The sequence below is a fragment of the Haemaphysalis longicornis genome, unplaced genomic scaffold (assembly GCF_048455015.1).
Source record: "Haemaphysalis longicornis isolate Haplotype H1 unplaced genomic scaffold, Haemaphysalis longicornis Haplotype H1 scaffold_10, whole genome shotgun sequence".
In the NCBI taxonomy this organism is placed as follows: Eukaryota; Metazoa; Arthropoda; class Arachnida; order Ixodida; family Ixodidae; genus Haemaphysalis; species Haemaphysalis longicornis.
In genome coordinates, this window is record NW_027526204.1 from 113,083,375 (window position 1) to 113,105,801 (window position 22,427).

Sequence of the window (22,427 nt, forward strand, 5' to 3'; positions counted from 1 at the left end):
ACTCGCCAGAAACCAAGCATTACTGAACTAAGAGCTTACAAAGGGTGCAGATATGCTCATACATTTCATTTTCTTAAAATACCGCTCCCTCCCCCACTCCTACTTCATTTTGTAATATAATTTAGAGGAGAGATAGCACGGGACGTTCTCAAAATATACGATGAGAAGAACTGCAGTCTTCTCGCACCAACGAATTATGAGCATGCGTGTTTGTATTTATATCTCACCTCTTTCAGACTGACAACCGTATTGGACATTTGAAGGTAGCGGCTTCCCATTTCGTCCAAGTCCTCATTCCGGACGAAATCGAAGTCGGTTTGGTCACGTTCAATGAAAATGCTGGAATGGCGTATCCGTTAACGCCTGTGCGGACGGAGACGCGGAAAGCGCTCGTTGGTAAAGTGGGACAGCTAGGAGCTGTCGGAGGAACTTGCATCGAATGTGGTCTGAAGAAGGCTTTGCAGGTAAGGGCAAGGAATTGTCATTTTATTTCTTATGTAATGAACGACTGCGCGCACATGCAAGTGTCGCTTTTGCATGCAGTGTGGTTTGACCCCCAGTCCCTCACCACCCCCTTGCGAAAAAACATATCGGAATATTTATTTATACAGGAATGCCTCATTATAACGAAGTCCTTGGCACAAAGAACTGGCTTCGTTATAAGCGACACTTCATTAAAAGCGCAATTGGTTTCCTCTTCATACCTGCAGTGGCGGCCACAAAACGACTTCCTCGAAGTGGTGGGGTTTCTTTAGTACAACGAACCGTAATATTTATTCGAAATATCTACCACAGCAATTCATTATATTTGGCGACGGTAGCTTCACGAAGAAACCTTGGCGTAAAAATTCAGTACGGCACGTCGTTGGGTTAGTTGGTGTTGCAATTTTAGGCGAAAAATGGCGCGTACCGGACGAGACTGCAGAAATAAAGACATGGCGGGTGCCCGTCATGTCTTTCTCAGCAGTCCCGTCCTATACGCGCAGTCTTTCATTTCGAAATTAAAAACACAGGTCGGGAGCAGGCGCGCGCGTGCATGTACCGATTTACGCTGCGGGTCAGGTCCGTCCGATATAAACCTTTTCATCCGTTAATCTTTGATAAGATCATGGCATATGCTGGGCTGAGCTGCGCAGGCGCAGTTACGTCATCCTGTCGACTGCGCGAATTGTAGTGGCACTTGCGCAGTCCACTGATACAAGAGCAGCTCCCAGGACAAAGGAATTAAAGGGGCCGCGAATGCAAAATACATGTTCTGTTCATTAAAAGGGTTGTTTTGTCCGGATCACAACAATTCCGATTTATCGCCAACGTCGAACAAGAAATCGAGATATTAAAGAAAACGTATTCAACAGTCGCGAATCCCTAGTTACTTTCGAGCAATTTCTCTATGACGCCACAGGACCTTGTTTGTGTGATTGGCGGCCCCCGATAAGCCACCACCCAAAAAACATGACTAGGAGGTGGGGCCTGTAGTTCGGTTTGATCGCCAACGCGCAGTTAACGTGCTAATAAAAGTGATTTTTAGTGCGTGCCCGTAACATGTCCCATCGGCCAATATTACGTCACTATGGCGCCAAATTTGTGAGGTGTTAAATATTTCTTTCGTTTTTGTGTTTCAATTTTTTTTTTCGCAGCCGCAATAGAGATGAGTGGGCTGCCAAAGCGAAGTACTTTCAAAGAGAACAGAGTTATATTTTTCTCCATGGCCCCTTGAAAATGATGGATGGAAAGGACTTTATTGGGTAAATCCTGCAGTAGGTAAAGCCCGGTTGACGGGCCGACCTCAACGTGGCCGTGCGTTGCATCCTCTTGGGCAGCCCTACTCGACAGGGACCCCTTTGCGGAGTCCGTGCCTTTCGAGCGCCTTGAGAACCTGCTGGATGGCCCACTCTTGATCCGACTTGTTGGTTGAGGCGATTGCGATTTGGAGATCTGCGGGGTATTCTGTGAAGCTGACGCCGTCTTGTATGGCTGCACAGTCCCATAGGATGTGCCAGCGATGATGATGATGATGATGATAAGCGAAAAACATCAAAAGCCTAAAGCAAAAACGCATCCCGCTGTCGGTATTCAACCTGGTTCGCTCGCAATATGATGCCGACCTCTATGCGATTGCGCTGTTCCGACACGGTTAAAGGAGTTCGGATCTTGGACTTTGACTTTCACTCACGTTGCGTGGGAGAAAGTTTCGGGTTTCTGCCATCTTTCTTTTAAGACAGGGACTGAGTTTCTTGATTGCGCAGATGTTCAAGGCGAAGGGACAACACGGCGAAGGCTCTGTCATTATTCTGATGACCGATGGCGAGGATAGATCGCCTAGCTCGGTCATCGTGGACGATCTGGTCGCCGATGGCGTGGTTGTGAACACGATAGCCTTCGGCACGGGCGCTACGCAAAGTCTGGAAATGCTAGCACTCCGCACTGGAGGCAAGCCGTTCGCGCTCAGGGAAGGCCAGACCAACATCGCGGCCGCCCTGGAGTCTGCCTTCTTCGACGCCACCGTTTCCTTGCTGGACGACGACAGGAGGCCAGTTGTGGTAAGCCATACGCTTTTGCAATCGTAAGCACGTGGATGATTACTTGTTGACACATAAGGGCTTTAGACGGCAGAAAAAAAATCAGCTTTAGTACACGTTTCTCCACCAGCTATGGTCATTTCTTTGTTCTGTTATCATTTGAATGACGCTAACTAGTCTGATGTAGTGAATGATCTTACTTCGTAAGGAACCAAACGCAGCTGAATTGCATTACTGACTACGTGCCAGTAGCGCAAGTGAAGGTTTGCTGGCGTTCATAGATTCACTGAACTGAGGGAGTGACGTTTGGTTTATCTAAAAAAAAAAAAGCAATGACTGTGTGCGCCACTCTGTAGTTCCCTTTCCCGTCTCCCGCGTTAACTTTCCTTAGGTCCACGTTAGAATACAAGAAGTATACGATACCCGCCGTGGTGGCTCAGTGGCTATGACGTGCTGCTGAGCACGACGACGCGGCTTCGATTCCGGGCCGCGGCGGCCGCTTCTCCAATGGAGGCGAAAATCAAAAACGCCCGTGTGTACGAGATTTCGGCGCACGTTAAATATCCACAGGTGGTCAAAATTAATCCGGAGCCCTCCCCTACGGCGCGCCTCATCGCCTGCCTTGCGTCGGCGCGTTAAATCAATCAATCAATCAATCAATCAATCAATCAATCAATCAATCAATCAATCAATCAATCAATCAATCAATCAATCAATCAATCAATCAATCAATCAATCAATCAATCAATCAATCAATCAATCAATCAATCTAGAAGCATGCGATCCAATCAATCAATCAATCAATCAATCAATCAGTTTATTTGGCATCTACACACTTACAGATGCCGGGAGCACGGACAAAAAGCCAATAAAGTGGCTTGACGGGGTCCGTGCCCCTTAATGTACAGGTCATGTAAAAGTGCATGTAAAACTGACTTTTTTAGTGTTCTCCTTTTCCCAGGTTATCACTGGTCCAGATCGCTCTGTTACAGAGGAATAGTATAAGCAAAATCACTTTTAACTACAATTTTAAATTATCAGGTTATGAAGTTGCGTACTATCATCCGCAAAAGTTCATAGCTAGGGTTCATGTAAACAACGCGGACACCGGATTAGCTGTTAAGCTGCAGTGAGCTCGGATACGAGAGTTATCATTTACACAATAGCGTAACTCTAATTACTAGCATATGAGGTAGTTTCGACAGACGCTTCAATAAGTCTTCATAGTCGTTCAGTGTCCACTCACGCACGTGTGTGTGCTTTAGTTATGGCAGTAAGAAAACTCATGCAAATTGCGTGTAGTGTATTTTGGTTAACATTAACCACGCATTAAGCCCCCGAAAGCCTTAGCTGCTCTTGCCGAATTTTCGAATAAACATCGTAGTAGTTATTTGGTTGATGTTCCTCACAAAAAGTGCGTGATAGCATAAAGCAGGGAATTACTTGGCATGCGTTCGTAAATTTTGAAATGTCTCCTGTCTGGACTCACTACAGGCAAGAGAAATCGTACTTCGGTAAAGACGTGTTGGATCTGAGAAATCTTTCCAGCATGAGGCAGTTTTGAAGGATTGTACAGATTGTCTGGCTGTGATGATGGCAGCGGAGCTGCTCCTCTGTAATGAATCTGATGCTCAGAAAATGTACAATCAATGCACTAAAATGATGCATTTGTTTGCTCTAAGTAACTCATATGTATTTTATTATATGCATTCAGTCCAATACAAGTAAAGAGTTGGTTTTGGCCAGGTTTGTTGTTGGATGTCGGGAGACCTTAGCATCATTGCAGTGATTACTTCGTGTGGAGTCAAATGGCTGCATGTATAATGGCAAACTTTGTCATTCTGCAATGGCACCAGTTTTTTTCGCCGTGATTAGTTTACACACACTCCAGGCCAAGCAAAGTCTGACGCGGAAATAAATGGGCTTCGGCTGCCCGCAGTCTACTAATCAGAAATGAATGAAGGAAGACGTCAACGTTGCAATGGTTCTCCCAAAAGCGTACATGAGCTTCGCAACTGCATGGTCTGTCCACAGACAGGTGTAAAAACGTAGCAATTTTGTGGTTAGTTAAAGCTACATGGGCACATTGTTTCACGCAAAGTAATATTTGGTCCTTTGGTGTCTTTTTCCCTAGATATTGGATGCAGCCGCCAACGTTGTCAGCGAGCACAAGTTCGACATCATTGTTGACGAAGACCTGGGCGGCAGCACCACAATCACGGTTCTCTGCGACCAGGCCTCCAAGCTTCAAACTCAGCTGCTGTACCCAGACGGGCACGTCTGTGAAAACTGCCACCAGGCAGGGCCCAGCACAACCGACAGCTATATAACGTTCAAGGTCCCTGACATTGCTACGGTAAATAAGCCGAGGGGCTAACCTCAAGTTTGTCTCCCAGCATTGAATGGGTTACGATTCGCTGCTTCAAACGCAGAAAGTTTCCACCAAATATGTTGGCCGTGACAGGAGACATTCATTTAAAAAAATCAGAAACCTGACCTTGAATTTTTCTTTCAGCATTAACAGTGTTGCAACTTGCTACTTCAAATGCAAAAAAAATCTGATCGAACCGTTCCGTCAGTTACCGTGGACAACCGTTCGGCTACAATTAAGTTAATTATGTATCAGAATAGGGTCAGAGCTAAATATCCCTTTAATGAGTACTAGCTTTAAGGAGTATTATCTCTGCCGCCCTGCTCATCCTTTCGGCTACAGTTCAGTTCCACGGTGTACCAGAGCACAGCGTGTATTGTAAAAAAGTGTACCTAAGGGAATAGGAGTACACTAACAGGAGTACTCTACATGAGTACTCTTACAGGAGTACTCTAACGGTTGTCGTGCACGAGGAGTAACGTACGCTACTCCTTGAAGGAGTCATCAAGAGAAAACACAGGTTTGGTTCATTCAAAAGATTGCCTCGTTAGAATCATACTGAAACCACTTCTAACGTAAACTTCGCTCAAATAAGCTACATAATTAGGAAAAAAGGGAATGGCCATGCGACCCACTAGCTCATTTCCTGCAACAAAACCTATGATGTCATACCAGCCAGCTCTGCGATTTGGGGAGGCCGGAAAAACCAAACGCAAATTAGGCAGAGCGTATAAGATTGCCGCACCAGCTATCTGCGCTTAAATTTAGGGCACATTTTTTAAAGCCGTAAGAATGGTGGGACAAACAGTGGAAGTTACGAACGCATACGTAAACATAGAAGTACCGATGCGTACTGCAGTTGGTACTGCGCGCACTATGCTTGGTTTAGCTGCACAGGACTGCGGGGCTCTGGGGCTGTCTCAGACGACACTGGCCGATTGACGCAAGCAACGGTGTCTCACGTGACCATATGCACTATGTTTCACGAAACAATTATTTTCTCTCTTAACAAAAACAAGCCATGTTTAAAGGAGCCATGAGGACAAAATACAAGTTTGTTTTATTCGAAAGATTTCATGTTTTACAGTGCCCCTAGCGCTTGTCCGGATGCAAACCATGATTTATTAACTGAGAAATTAATCAATTTAAGTTAAAATTGTTATTTTCCCGCTAAACGTGTGTTTTCGTGGTCTGCAATGACATCACAGGAACCGACCACTCTGCAGCTTGGGATGCCTTTATTCATGCGTCCGCCGTACGGGGCGGAGACACGTAAATGCTGGCGCCGCCATTCTGGGTCACTCGGTCGCCGCCGAAGCAAGTACTTGTAACAAAACTGCGCTAAATTATCACCGCACTCCGGTTTACTTGCGAAGTTTGAATCATCTTATCTGTTTCGCGTTGCTGGGTCTCGTGGGAAACGAAAAGAACAACGCGTTGAGCACGGCGACCCAATTGCGGCGGCACGGGACCATTCAAAGGGTGTCTCCACCCTGTACAGCGGCGCTGGCATGAAGGGACCCTACGGCGGCGTTACTGAACCTAGATGGTGGCACCATACCATGGCAAGCCGTATTTAAACCTGGCTTGTATTTGCTCTGGCAGAAAATAATCGTCTCGTAAAACGTAGTGCTCGATCGACAAATATGGTCACGTAAGACACCGTTAATTGCTTGCGTCAATCGGCCAGTGTCGTGTGAGACAACCCGAAAGCCCCGCAGTGCTGTGCTGCTAAACCAAGCATAGTGTGCGCAGTACCAACAGCAGTACGCATCAGTACTTCTATGTTTACTGTGCTTTCGTAACTTCCACTGTTTCTCCCACCATTCTTATTACTTTATAAAGAATGTGCACTAAATTTAAACACAAATAGCTCGTTCTGCAAGCTTATAAGCTCAGCCTAATTAGTATTTGCTTTTGCCGGCCTCCGCGAACCCCAGAGCAGGCTGGTATGACATCATAGGATCTGTCGCGGGAAATGAACGACTGGGTCGCATGGCCATTCCCTTTTCCCCTAATTATATTGCTTATTTGAGCGAAGTTTACGTTAAAACTGGTGTCGGTATGATTCTAACGAGGCCGTCTTTTTAATGAACCAAACTTGTGTTTTGTCTTCATGGCTTCATTAAATACGGTCAAAAACAAATCAAAGACCGAAAACGGCTTGCCACGGTATGGTGGCGCCATCTATGTTCACTAACGGTAAACAAAGCTTCACAATCGGCTGCAGAGCCGTCAGTTCCGGTGGCGTCATTGCAGACCACGAAAACGCACGATTTAGCGGGAAAATCAAAATTTTAACTTAAATTAGTTTCTCAGTGAAGAAAGCATCGTTTGCATTCGGGGAAGCGCAGGGGGCACTATTAAACACTAAATCTTTCGAATAACGCAAACTTAGGTTTTGTCTTCCTGGCTCGTTTAAGAATACTCCTTTAAGAATTTCGGCTGCAATTCATTTTCACGGTGGCCCAGAGCTGGGCCTTTGTAGCTCAGACTCTTTTTTTACGGAGTATTGTTGCATTCATCGGTACGCAGCCCGGAACTTGGACCCTCGTAGTGTCGCACAGCGACTCAAGCGGTGACGAGGTCCACGTTCACGTGCGAGCCACGTCTTTGGCGAGGGACCCGTCGGAAGAACCGGTGGCGGTTCGCGCGTTCCTCAAGCGCTCAGAGGTGAGCAGCGCGGAAGACGCCGCCATTTACGCAGAAGTGAGCAAGGGTCCGGATGCCGTGCTGCACGCCAAGGTCGTGGCTACAGTCATCCGACCGCGGGAGCCTTACGAGGTCGACGTGGAACTCTTCGACGATGGACTGGGTACGCTTGGAAGGGGCTCGCGAATGGGCGTACATCACTCAGTAGAGTTTCATGGGTGCAAAATTTAGTCCCGAACATTATTGGATTATTAGCTTTATTCAAGAATGACCGCGATTATTGGGGTGGGAAGCGTGCCATCAAATGTTCCAGTTATTGAGTTTTCGATGTCACCCGCCGCGGTGGCTCAGTGGCTAAGGCGTTGCGCTGCTGAGCACGAGGTCGCGGGTTCGATTCCCGGCCGCGGCGGCCGCTTTTCTGATGGAGGCGAAAAGCAAAAACGCCCGTGTGCTCGAGATTTCGGCGCACGTTAAAGATCCCCAGGTGGTCAAAATTAATCCGGAGCCCTCCACTACGGCGCGCCTCATCGCCTGCGTTGCGTCGGCGCGTTAAACCCCACAATCAATCAATCAGTTTTCGATGTCACTGCATGGAGGCACAGGTATGAATATAAATGGGGATGGTTTCGATCGTACTGCTTTGCAAATGGTGGAGAAACAGGAAAAAGCTCGTGCGTGCGAGTTTTGGGCGCATGCGTCAGACCACACAAGGTGGTTTAAATTAATCGGCAGCCTTCCTTGAACGTGCGCTTCCTAACGCTTGTGAAGGTCCTGCGCGTGGAATCGCCATTTGAACTATATGGAATACAGGGATTGTTTCGAATCTTATTGCAGAAAATTACGCATGCCGGAACTGAATATTTCGGAATGAATGAAGGAATAATCAAGTTTCGTACAATAGTTAAAGAGGAAGAATCTTGGAGCTGCATTTATCAACTGACGTTTCGTTGTTACGCATTAGCAGCCTTTTTTCCTCGAGTTTAAATGCACAAGGCGGTAAATGGTAAATGCTTCACCTTCTCGGCAGCCCTTTTTTACAACTTTGATCCTTCAATTCGGGCTGTACGTTACAAATTCCTTTTGGTAGAACATTTAATGGCGGCTGAAGGGACCTTGGCTTCAAGGGCGGCGTTTTTTGCATACAATTCTAAAACACACCGCCTTAGTGACCGCCGGTTGTTCTCGCTATCATAAGAAGTAATAGAAACAATTAGTGTCGGAATGCTGGTGTATCGTGTATAAACGACGTCTTACGTCGTTTGGAATGTCTGGCATTCAGTGTCTCTTTGGCGCACCTATTATTCGGGTTTTATTCGAACCGATACATTATTTTTATGGTCTTGAGTAACCGGCAGGTATCGGTCGGGCCTTTTTTGCGTGAAGACAAACATTGAAAGGAAACGCCACGCTTGTGCGTACAACGAAGGCCTGATTCCTAGATTACCACTGAAGAACGAGGATAGAGCAGAAATAGTCGCAGAGCGACTACCATGGGTGGAGTCGCCAACATGCAGACCATACATTCACGAGTAGTGGCACCATTGGCAGACCTATATTACGGTCATAATGTACGGTTCCAGGTCGTATTTTGTGCGTTCCTGTAGCCCAGTACAAATCGCGGGAGAAAGTCCAGCGTTAAGATGAGAACTACGAGAGCTTGCTTATGGGCTGGTTGGTACATTACTTCTTGTAAAACAGTGCGCTAAATTGAAATTAGCGAAGACGAAGGACGGCGGAACACAAGATGCACACTATGAAAGACGCTCCCCGTGTGACTGTGAGCGAGAGAGAGGGGACGGCCGGCGCGTGTGGCCAGTTCTGAGTGAGATCGCGAGAACGAGAGAGAGAGAGAGAGAGAGAGAGAGAGAGAGAGAGAGAGAGAGAGAGAGAGAGAGAGAGAGAGAGAGAGAGAGAGAGAGAGAGAGCACTTTATTTAACCAAGGGTTAGCGCAGCCTGGTGGCCGAAGACCGTAGAGCTTCGGCGACTGGCTGCCCGACCCGTGAGCGACTTCTGGATATCCAGGTTTGAGCATCCCAGCGCTGCTTCCCAGTGGTCGAGGGAGGTGATGAGAGGGAAGGGGTCAGATTGGCAGGCTCACTTATGATGATGTAATGTAGCCCGTTCTCCGCAGTGCTGGCAGAGTGTTGTGGGATACAGTGAGGGGTGAATGCGATGAAGTATGGATAAACGGGGGAGGGATTCAGTTTAAAGCTGACGCCAAGGGCATTCCTCTTCCACTGACAGGGATGGGTGGGTGGGAGGGTATTTGCGGCGGGAGAGGCGGTAATGTTCCGGGATGTCTCTGTACGTGAGTAAACTACTACGGGTCGGTCTGGCTCCATGGGAGGCCGTGCAGGCACAATAGGCCCGGGAGACGAGAGCTCGGGCTGTGATGTGTGCCACTTCATTTCCTGCAATACCCGTGTGGGCGGGGAACCAGATCAATTCTACAGGAACAGTAGGTGGTTCTTGATTAAGAATTTGGAGGGCCTGAGGCGAGATCTGGCCTCTGGCATAGTTTACAAACGGCCGTTTTCGAATCTGAGAATATGAATCGAGGGGTTGGCTTATGTGTGAGTGCAAGTGCTATCGCCACCTGTTACGCCACTTGAGGGTGACCTTTTTCTGATGGTGAGGGCCGTGAGTGGGGGAGAATCGGGTGAGTGAATGACTGGCAAGGCAAAAGCGTCCACGTGACGATACTCCGCTGCATCAACATACAGCGTGCTTCGATCAATGGGGTATTTTGCTGTTAATGCATGGGCTCGTTGCGCCTTATTTGGGAATGATACTGGGGTTACATGTTTCGAGGAAGGGGCCGAATAATGATGTGTTCTCTCGTAACGGTTTCGATGAGTGATTTTTTCTCGGGCTCTTGTAGGTATAGCCAACGCGTAGGCTGTCGAGGAGGGCTCTGCCGGCTGCACTGCGCGTCAGGCGGCCAAGCTGCCCCGTGCGATGTCCTTCGATAAGCTCCCTAGCCGCATTGTGTGCGCCTGTGCTCTCCACTCTGGCAGTGGAAGCGCCCGAAGGTATTTGTAGAGCGCCTTGCTAAGCCTTCCGAATTAGGCAATCCACTTTTAGTGTTTCCGTTTCCGTAAGGCTAACATGTGGGAGCGCATATGTTATCCTACTTATTAAGAATGCTTGCATCAGTTTAAGCCGATCTTTTTCTTTAGGCCATGTCGGCGTGCTACAATTCTTCTAAGAAGCCCGATTATTTGCTCCACATGAGCCGATAATTTCCTGATATACGCTGTGTTGCGTCGGTCCCGTTGCAGAGGCAGTCCAAGTATGTTTATCTGCATTACCTGTGGTACGGGTGTTCCTTGTAATAGCTGTATCGCGATTGAGGGGGCTCGTGGTGCTCTAGATTTATTGCTTTTGTGCGGCGGTTCTGAGTGTTTGTCTTTCTATGTTCATTTTTCCAATGTTTTGGGATAGGGTCGGGAAAATAAAGGCCAGTTGATAGTTGCGCTTTCGTAAGTGTGCATCTTGTGTTCCGCCGTCCTTCGTCTTGGCTAATTTAAATTTAGCGCAGTGTTTTACGAGATGAGAACTGCGGCTTTTTGATTTTAAAGCGCAGCTTCAGTGTCCTCTCTGATGCCGTTGTACGCCAGCACGCCCTGCAGAAAAGCCAACCTTCTCTGACGATGATGATGAACGATCGTGGGTGAAGTGAAAGAAAAAAAGAAAAACGCTTCTTGTGGCCAGAATCGAACGTGGGTCACTCGGGCTATAAAGCCGGCGCCTATCCCACTGCATGGAGCAATCTATTCGCGCCGTGCACCCCAATTCGCGCCGTACACCCCAAACACAAACGTTAGGCCTACGGAGTGCTCACCCGGGAGTTGCTGCGGGAATTCTATAGAAAAATGCTGCGTATACCTCAAAAGTACCACATACTCGCAGTGTGGGATTCGCCAACCAGAGAATCTACCCCGAGGAATTTTCGCGTTCAACCATCGTCGTTGTTAGACGGAGGGGCGCATCATTGTTTTAGTGTGAAAGTCGTAGTACCGCATTCGATCGCCATAGTTAGTGTTCCGGCCATGTGCCGCCATTCAAGCCTTAGGGCCGTATTCTGAGTCTGTCCTCCGCTACATGTGTTTCTTCGACCCGGCTGAGCGTAAAATATTGCAATGCTTCTATACATGCAAAAATCACCTTCAAAGGTTACCTTGACTGGAGGCTCGAGCGGAGGAGGGATTCAGAATGCTAGCATTAGTCTGGGCGATAATATGAGCATGTCGTCCTCTAACGTAGTGAACGTCCGACTTCTACGCAGGCGCTGATGTGACGGCGAACGACGGCATCTACAGCGCACACTTCACCCAGTTTGAAGGCAAGGGCCGCTACTCGGTGTCTGCTCGCGTCGAAACCGGCAACAACTCCGTCATCACGAGAGGACGCCAGGCATCGGGAGGGCTGCCCGCTCCTCACATTGGTCCAGGTTCGTAGTTGTTGGTGTCACATGACCGAAATACGTTGCAGGCGCGAAAAGGTAGACACCAGCCAGGGTTCCTTCACACCTGAATAAAATTAAGAACGTGAATACCGTGTTTGTGAAGGTTGTGGATAGCAGTGGCCATCGTTTTCCAATGTGCGCCACAACCTCTAGATGCTAGAACAGCCTTCCAGCCAGGCAAACACCAAACTATTGGCACCAGAATTAGACGTAATATTTTTAGTAAGACATATAGCTCACGCTTTGGAATATCAGGGTGTGGGGATTGTTTTAAGTGCCCAAAGTCTAATTGCTTGGGTTCACGAAAGGATTAGCGTTTTGGCCGCATACACATTGATTGCTGGCCGGATCCCGTGTGGTTGGTATTGGAAGCGCGATCATTCGAAGAGCACAAAGGTCGAGGTACTCGGCTGCTGTGGAATGCATGCCGCATAGCGTGAAACGCTGACAGTAGTTCGGATAGGAATGTTCCGAGGTGAACGAGCGAGAAATACAGCACCAGGACCACGACAAAGAAAATTACTCTGCCCACTTGCTGACGGATGCTGACGAGTGGACAGCGCGGCTTTAGATATGCTCATACTTTCTAGACATGGGTATGGGCCGCAATTTTGTGGCCCGGCCAGGCCTGGACCGGGCTCGAATTCGGGCTATGGCGGACGGCCAGGCCTCTGCTGGACGTGGCAGAACTACAACCTGGCCGAGGTCGGGCGCCACCAATGATGGAGCAGTGAGCCTGCCCTCAGCCGTGCAATAATGACAGAGACTAAAGATGAAAATGTTGTCTTTTCAGGAATAAAAAAACAATGCTATTTTCACTCGTATACGAGCAAAATAGCATTGCTATTATATATATATATATATATATATATATATATATATATATATATATATATATATATATATATATATATATATATATATGCTTGCTTAGTCTCTGTTTAGTAAAGCTGCTCGAATTCTGAGAAAAAGCGAGCTAAAAGCTTATACATAAACATTTACAAGCGTTCGGCAAGTCGCTGAAGTTGGAGGTGAGAAGTACATAGCGAGAATGGCGCCGGGTAAAGCGAACGACTTTCTGGCATCGTAAGAACACGCGCGGTTGCCGCAGAGAACGGTGTTGGTTTCAGGTGGGAAAAGACAGTACACCACAGACCAAACACGCCTGCGCCAGAAGCCGAATACTAGGCGTTGTCTGCCGACCCATTCTAGAGCAAGCCGCGTGGGAAGGTCGTTATTCTCTCCACGTTGCGCTCTGCAAGCGCGGGAATTTTGTGCATGCGGGGTAATTCCACAGCACCGTAAGCGCTGTATTGTTGTCGGTAGGCACGCTTGCTGTATCCTTATTCACGAAGGGAACGACAGTTAACATTTAAAACTCAGTTAAGCACAGCAAAGAAGACGAAGGACGTAGAACGAGCTCGTACCGATACGTTGTTAAAGGTTGTCAACACTTTACTAAAGAACGAAAGATTGTTTGCGGATGATTGTGTACTGTATCGAACAAGTTCTTCATATTCCGACTCGTCACTGCTACAGCGCGGTCCAAACAAAGTGTATAACTGGTGTAATTATTCGAAAATGCGTCTAAACATTAATAAATGTAAACCAATGAGAATTTCGCGGCATCTGAATCCTCTTGAAGCTTCCATTTACACCATCGAAGGCCCCCAACTTGAGAAGACTAAAACATGTAAGTATCTAGGAGTCCACATAACTCAAAAATTATCTTGGAAACGCACGTGAATTGCATAATTAATAGTGGTAATAGAGCCCTTGGGTACCTGCGACGTAACTTTTCTGCGTCCCCTTCTGACCTGATATTGATGCTTTACAAAACAATAATCCGTCCCAAACTGGAATATGCCTGCGCAGTATGGGACCCGGGGTTCGGTTATCTTACTAACGCTTTAGAATCCGCTCAAAACGACAGCACACGTTTTATCTTAGCCAACTACTCTCGCATGTCAAGTGTAACATCTACGAAACTCACCCTTAATCTACCCAATCTTTCTTGGCGCAGAAAAGTAGCTCGATTGAATCTATTTCACAACATCTACCACTGTAACTCAATTTTAAAAAACGAACTGCTAACTAGTACATCATATATATCACCACGCACTGATCATCCCTGCAAGGTTGAAGTTCCGCAATGCCATACAAATTTATTTTAAATGCAGAGCATTTCAGTAACTCACGATGTCACCCGCGTTGACGTCCGTAGTCGTAGTCCGCACCACTCCCCCTGCACTATATATAAAAAAATACAATCCGGCGCCTGGTTTCGATCCCTCGACCCTGCGGGCGGAACGCAATGCACATGGTGCTCTACCCACTGCGCCACAAAGCCGACACATAATGGGAGGCTACGAACGCGCCTTATATCCTTGACTCATTCAAACTACGTCAAGAAGCTGCTGATACAACGCATTCACTACCACCAACTCCCCAAACACTAAACGTTAACTCAATACACCCACCCCTATGCGACGCATTTACTCGAGTCCCCCTCGCGGGGAGATGGGCCCAATTTTTTTTTATTCCTTCATCCCGAAAACATCAAAACAATGTAACCACCTGCCAACCTCAATCGCCACAATCACCAATGCACGCGCATTTCGAACGGCCGCCGAACGATACTTTCGTTCCCATTAAACAGTTTTTTTTTCTTCTTGTTGTTTCCACACGTGCATTGTATATTTATCGAACATGTATTCGCGTTTCCTATCTTTTATGCTGATTTCCTTTTGGTAGGTGGGTATATTTTTTATGCGTTCATATGTTCGCTTTGTATTTTCTCCTGCTGATATTTTGGTCTTGTACGCTAATTTTATTTGGTAGGTGGTTTTAATTGCATTGCATTGGTTCGTATGCTCGCTTTGTATTTGCTTCTATGTTTGAGCCTGTATATTGGTATTAGCACTGTATAATTTCTGGAAACATTATTGTTTTATATACACACACACACACACACACACACATATATATATATATATATATATATATATATATATATATATATATATATATATATATATATATATATATATATATATATATATATATATATATATATATATATATATATATATATATATATATATATATATATATATGTATAGGGAGTAGTAGAACTTTGAAGATGGTAGAGACTGAGGAAAGCAAGTTCTCTTTGCTGAAACGTAGGCCACAATCGTGCTTTTACCTTGTTCGAAGTTTTTATTTTCTTGTATATATATATATATATTGTGAGCACAAGGAGAATCTACTGTGCTGGGACAATCGCCGTGCTCCGATAGGATGCCCTATCGTCATCGCTTCATCTTCATCATCTCGGCCTCTGGCATCATCATCACCGCTTCCTGACGGGGTCTTCCTCGGTTATCGGCCCTCGGAATAAACCGCTCTCCTTCACGAGTCCTCGACTCTCTCAATATATATATATATATATATATATATATATATATATATAAATATATAAACCGCATTTATAGTGTAACTTGATTAATCTCTCCATGTGCAGTTGTTTTGTATACTTGCAACAGAACCACTCCCTTCTGTAACGCCCTCCGGGCATTGAAGGTATTGAAATACATACATACATACATACATACATACATACATACATACATACATACATACATACATACATACATACATACAGCGAATCAGAATAGGAAATGAAGGGCTCGTTGAAATAAGACAGAAAATAAGAGTTGGCAGTCAAGAAAACCTCGGAAAGCAAAGGGGAGGATGTGGTAGGTCATTGAAACAGATAAAGAATTTGGAAATAAAGAAAGAAAGTGGAGAAAAAATGCCCGCCAGGTGGGATCCGAACCCACGACCTCCAGAATACCGGTCTGGTGCGATAACCACTTCGCTACCGGCGGGGCGATTTTCCCCTCCACTTTTTGGGGTATTTATGTTAAGATTTTTTGTTTCCTGTGCTTGGGGGTGGTAGCCAGCGCCACTCGGACTACTCGGGGTGAAGGGGACCTTCTTTTTTAACCCCCGGGCCGTGACTCGAGTGTCTACGACATCTCAAGAGTGGTCGACCAGCGTTGAACCCTCTTAAGCTCCCTATGGCACAAAGACTGCCAGAACAGAGGCCCTCGCTATGCATGTAGCGAATCAAAATAGGAAACGAGGTGCTCGTTGAAATAATAAGACAGAAAATAAGAGTTGGCCGACAAGAAAACCTCGGAAAGCAAAGGGGAGGATGTGGTAAGTCATTGAAACAGATAAAGAATTTGGAAAGAAAGAAAGAAAGTGGAGAAAAAATGCCCGCCAGATGGGATCCGAACCCACGGCCTCCAGAATACCGGTCTGGTGCGATACATACATACATACATACATACATACATACATACATACATACATACATACATACATACACAACCAGAGAACGCCTAAGCACTAGTTTGGAGTGGTTAATGCGAACGCAATAACGTCCTTCTGTTGCTGTAAGCGGAGATAGGGTTTGTGAAGCACAGCGAGTTATTGCGGTATCTCAGTAGAGCCAAAAAGTCTAGAACGAAGAAAAGCGTCGGCTAGATATAATTTAAATACCGCGCGCCAATCGAGAGCAGCAGCAGCAGTAAGAAATTCCCTACATTTCTTAGTTTGTCCTTTATTGCACTAATTCTCCATGCTCAGAGCGGTACTTAAAACACCTATGTCCTGCAAGGGAAGGTATACACAGGTTGGAAACGGGCAGGGTTTGTCTTTGCACGTTAAAACAGCTTTATCGCCGGCTTGCATGACGTTACGACAAAATATAAAGTAGGGTGACTTGGTTGGTTTTCATCTTGGTGCAGGACAGCGCGCAGTGACGACATACTGAGAATGACGACGGACAGTCCTGTGCACTTCTCAGTCCGTCGTCATGCGCGCTTTTTACATCAGGATGAAGAGATATACGTTGTATGCGTGCGTTTTGAGAGAACAGATGGTTGGTCAAAGTTGTACTATATTGTCCATTACTACAGTATCCTTGGCAAAAGAATTTCCCGAACAACCTGGGAATCATTTTCTTCATCGCTTCTTAAAGGAGCCACGAAGAGAAAATACAACTTGGTTTAATTTGAAAGAACTAGGATTCAGTATCTCACTCAGCTCCATTACAGCCACAAAAGATGTTTCTTTAACGAAAAAAAAGCAAGAAGTATTTAAAAACTTTCAAATTTTGCGCCACAGTGACGTGTTATGAGCAAGAATGACGTCATACGGGCCAGCAATAAAACATAATTTTCAGTGCGTTAACTGCACGTTAGCATTGAAGTGATGCGGTCAAATGGAACCAGAGGCCCCATTACAGACGTCCAGTCATGTGTCGTCGCGACAGGTCAGTCAGGCGGCCGCCAATCGCATAAACAAAGTTCCGTGACGTCATAGAAAAGTTGCGGGAAATTGGCTAGGGGGTCGCGACTGCTTCACACGTTTTCTTTAATATCTCCGTTATTTGTTCGAAGATTGCGATGATATTGGTATCATTGTTATCGGGACTAAGCGGTTTTTCTAATAAACCCAACTTGTATTTTGTCTTCATGGCTCCTTTAAAGTGGCGGTAAACCGATTTTGGCGGGGTGCATGCACGTCCTCTAGCTCACATGAAAGTCGGCGTTTTATATACTGGGGTAACCGCGAGGAATTTCTTAATAAACAGGAGGAAACAATTTTATTTTGCACTAAATATTTTGAAATCTGAAGGGTGGCGCCATCTAGTGTCTGAGCGTGACACTACCGTACATGTCGAGACAATTTCGCCCGTTCCAACACGTGATTAAAAAAATGCGTAAAGGTGTAGGAAATGTTGCACACTATTGTTCTTTTAGCCGGGGACAACCCTTTAAGCGCCGCTTTGCACCTCCCGTGCTGCTAAAAGTACGTTGCCGCGAGCCTCACTATCTTGGTTTCCAGCATTACTTTGGCAGCCACGTATGACTGGTAAACGTAAATATTCCGATTTCAAAGTTATGGGGGGGGGGGGGGGGGGGGGCATGAAAAAGCCGTTGCGGGTTAACGGGTTTTAAGTGACGCCTTTTCATTTGGGATAGAGAAAATATACACGACAGAAAACGGTTGCCTGTCCCTTTAAAAGAGCCATGAAGAGAAAATACAACTTCTTTTAATTTGAAAGAACTAGGATTCAGAATCTCACTCAGCTCCATTACAGCCACAAAAGATGTTTCTTTAACGAAAAAAAACGAAGAAGTATGTAAAAACTTTCAAATTTTGCGCCACAGTGACGTGTTATGAGCAAGAATGACGTCATACGGGCCAACAATAAAACAATTTTCAGTGAGTTAACTGCACGTTAGCATTCAAGTGATGCGGTCAAATGGAACTAGAGGCCCCATTACAGACGTCCAGTCATGTCTCGTCGCGACAGGTCAGTTAGGCGGCCGCCAATCGCACAAACAAGGTTCCGTGACGTCATAGAAAAGTTACGGAAAATTGGCTAGGGGGTCGCGACTGCTTCACACGTTTTCTTTAATATCTCCATTATTTGTTCGAAGATTGCGATGATATTGGTATCATTGTTATCGGGACTAAGCGGTTTTTCTAATAAACCCAACTTGTATTTTGTCTTCATGGCTCCTTTAAAGTGGCGGTAAACCGATTTTGGCGGGGTGCATGCACGTCCTCTAGCTCACATGAAAGTCGGCGTTTTATATACTGGGGTAACCGCGAGGAATTTCTTAATAAACAGGAGGAAACAATTTTATTTTGCACTAAATATTTTGAAATCTGAACGGTGGCGCCATCTAGTGTCTGAGCGTGACACTACCGTACATGTCGAGACAATTTCGCCCGTTCCAACACGTGATTAAAAAAATGCGTAAAGGTGTAGGAAATGTTGCACACTATTGTTCTTTTAGCCGGGGACAACCCTTTAAGCGCCGCTTTGCACCTCCCGTGCTGCTAAAAGTACGTTGCCGCGAGCCTCACTATCTTGGTTTCCAGCATTACTTTGGCAGCCACGTATGACTGGTAAACGTAAATATTCCGATTTCAAAGTTATGGGGGGGGGGGGGGGGGGGCATGAAAAAGCCGTTGCGGGTTAACGGGTTTTAAGTGACGCCTTTTCATTTGGGATAGAGAAAATATACACGACAGAAAACGGTTGCCTGTCCCTTTAAAAGAGCCATAAAGAGAAAATACAACTTCTTTTAATTTGAAAGAACTAGGATTCAGAATCTCACTCAGCTCCATTACAGCCACAAAAGATGTTTCTTTAACGAAAAAAAACGAAGAAGTATGTAAAAACTTTCAAATTTTGCGCCACAGTGACGTGTTATGAGCAAGAATGACGTCATACGGGCCAACAATAAAACATAATTTTCATTGAGTTAACTGCACGTTAGCATTCAAGTGATGCGGTCAAATGGAACTAGAGGCCCCATTACAGACGTCCAGTCATGTCTCGTCGCGACAGGTCAGTTAGGCGGCCGCCAATCGCACAAACAAGGTTCCGTGACGTCATAGAAAAGTTACGGAAAATTGGCTAGGGGGTCGCGACTGCTTCACACGTTTTCTTTAATATCTCCGTTATTTGTTTGAAGATTGCGATGATATTGGTATCATTGTTAGTGGGACTAAGCAGTCTTTCTAATAAACCCAACTTGTATTTCGTCTTCATGGCTCCTTTAAGATACGGCCGAGGAAGCAGCCCGGCCCTTGGAAGCAGACTACATCGATGGAATTCCATTTGACCGGTTCGTGTACGTGGACCAGGCTATCGAAGTAGCCGAGCCTCACACAGCGTCGAACGTGAAGGCGCCAAAGCTGGTCCGGTACGCTGAGGGAGGCTCGTTCCGTGTGAGCGCGGTCATCGAGGAGTCCGCCATACCACCGGGACCCATCCAGGACCTGGTTGTCGAGGATGCCTTCGTCGCCGACAATGCCTCGCGCGTCGTGGTCCTGGCTTGGACCTGTCCGGGTGCACACATGAGCTCCGGCAACGGTGAGCTCTCGATGTGTATGGACTTGGTACTTTGGTACCTCTTGGCAGCTTCGTGAAAGTAGTGTCAAGGCCACTGAAGCAGATTCAAGTACCGCCCAGGAATGCCTCCAGCGTCCAAGCTGTTGACAAGCAGTGAACTTGTGATATTAAATAAATTTTCGTGGCTCAAGAGCGCTTAAAAGCAAATAGGGCCAACACCAGTAAGCTTAAGATTTCAGAAAAAATAGAACAAATAGTGAATTTTACCTCCGGGGAAGAGGAGGGATTAACGTGTCTCTAAAGCAGTCAGCCCTGGTGAAGAGTCTTTATTCCAGGGCCCCGTCCGGCTTCCTGGGCTCTGGGCACCAGCCAAAGCTGGTCGTTGGGGTTCGAGGTGGACAGTGCTCTCTCCTAGTGCTCAGGGGACGGAAAGGGCAGTGGGGGGGGGGGGGGAGGGTATGGAGGCTCTTGTCACAGCCCCACATGATATGGTAGAGGGTGCCCGAAGCCTCGCAGAAGCGGCATTGCGAGGAGTACAGGGTGGGGGACAGAATGTGGACTCAAGTGGGGTGGGGAAAGGTATTTGTTTGGATGCCTCGGAGGTGGAGTCCTTGTTCTTTAGTGAGGCTTTGAGAAGCATCGGGGATGTCAGCTGTGCCGCTCAAGAAGGCTATGAACTCTTCAAACTACCTATGGTTATGTATCTACTTAGTTATCATGGGGAATACAGTAACGATAGGCCGGACGCCCAACTCGTGACCTGGTGATCGAGGGAGAGTGCTGTAACTATAAGTACCGCAACTGGTAGAATTCGCACTTAAGTGAGATGTAGGTGTGTAGTGAAGCAGAAAAAAGGAACTTTTCGTTTTAATTTGTTTAAGTTCATCAAGGCCGTTCTGAATGTGCCAGTAACTGCCCGGACTTAGTATCTCTCCCATACCACAATTAATAAGTTCAGAAGCGTCTACGATTTACACTGAAGGGTCGGTACTTGCTTAAAGGAGCCATGAAGACAAAATACAAGTTGGGTTTATTAGAAAGACTGCTTAGTCCTGATAACAATAATACCAATATCATCGCAATCTTCGAACAAATAACGGAAATATCAAAGAAAACGTGTGAAGCAGTCGCGACCCCCTAGCAAATTTCCCGCAACTTTTCTATGACGTCACGGAACCTAGTTTGTGCGATTGGCGGCCGCCTAACTGACCTGTCGCGACGACACATGACTGGACGTCTGTAATGGGGCCTCCAGTTCCATTTGACCGCATCACTTGAATGCTAACGTGCAGTTAACGCACTGAAAATTATGTTTTATTGTTGGCCCGCATGACATCATTCTTGCTCATAACACGTCACTGTGGCGCAAAATTTGAAAGTGTTTAAATACATGCTTTTTTTCGTTAAAAGGCATCTTTTGTGGCTGTAATGAAGCTGAGGGAGATACTGAATCCTAGTTCTTTCAAATTAAACGAAGTTGTATATTCTTTTCATGGCTCCTTTAACGTGATAAATGTAAGAGGTACAGGTCATGCCACTTAAAGACTATAGTGGATGTGTTTGCAAGGACGGGCTGTGCCAAACAAAGAAGGGTAACGCTTTTAAGAAGAAGTAACTGGTCTGTGTTTTTGACTCGGCGATGTCGTTGAAGTGGCAGGTCTTCGTAAGAACAAAGCTCAGGCGGGCTGGCTGACCCAAGCTTAAGTGAGCAGTGAGGGTATCCAGCTCTGCCTCCAACATTTAAATTGCGATGAAATCCATAAGGCAAGGCTTGCGGGGTGAGTAACACACCTTTGGGAGGCAATCGATCGCTATCGGCGTCGAAGGTCCACCTCTCCCAGTTTGCGTGGAGGTTGGTTGGTTGTTTGGTTGAGTAACGCCCCCACTTTGAGAGTACCTCCTCGTCTATTATGTGTTTGCAGAAAACGTGTGAAGAGTACCGAGCGATCCTTGAGCGTTGCATACAGTAACACAAGATCGCAGTGTAGCAGCACCCGAACTTCCTTTTTGGGAGCATCTGGTTGGGTAAAAGGTGCAACTGGAACTTGAACGTGCCAACTGGCGCCGGAACTTGGATACGTGCGTGATAGAAAGCCTTCCACCGAGCCCTTTCTTAGGTTGACAGTAGATGGAAAGGGGATGAGGGCATGTAGCCGAATGTATGAGTCCATCTCAGCTGACTCTGAAGTTGAGAGCATGCGTTCAGCAGCAATGTGAACTTTTTACAACGTTAGCTGCTGTGCAGAGAGGCGAATTTTTCATTGTGTCCGTGCCTTTAAGCCTGGATCCACTGTAAACACACCTATGTTGGGGTGAAGGCAGCAAAAAAGGCTTATCAGTGAAGGAAAATATATATCGCAAAGTTACTGGATATGAGAGAATTCACGAAAACTACAATTTAATGTATTACAATTTATTATTGTTTACGATAAGGGAGACATGAGCTGCAAGGCAATGTGAACGGCGAACAA

General features: G+C 46.3%; 1 protein-coding gene across 2 annotated transcripts in view; it reads left to right on the forward strand.

Annotated features, from left to right (window-relative positions):
• LOC144159141 (calcium-activated chloride channel regulator 1-like) overlaps positions 1 to 22,427 on the forward strand; it is a 55,382-nt gene that overhangs the window by 31,201 nt on the left and 1,754 nt on the right. For both annotated transcript variants that reach the window (XM_077690444.1, XM_077690445.1), the window contains exons 8-13: positions 237 to 464; positions 2,247 to 2,540; positions 4,654 to 4,875; positions 7,426 to 7,705; positions 11,832 to 11,996; positions 19,666 to 19,977. In XM_077690444.1, the coding sequence (XP_077546570.1) occupies positions 237 to 464; positions 2,247 to 2,540; positions 4,654 to 4,875; positions 7,426 to 7,705; positions 11,832 to 11,996; positions 19,666 to 19,977 (1,501 nt within the window). The remainder of the gene's footprint in view (positions 1 to 236; positions 465 to 2,246; positions 2,541 to 4,653; positions 4,876 to 7,425; positions 7,706 to 11,831; positions 11,997 to 19,665; positions 19,978 to 22,427) is intronic.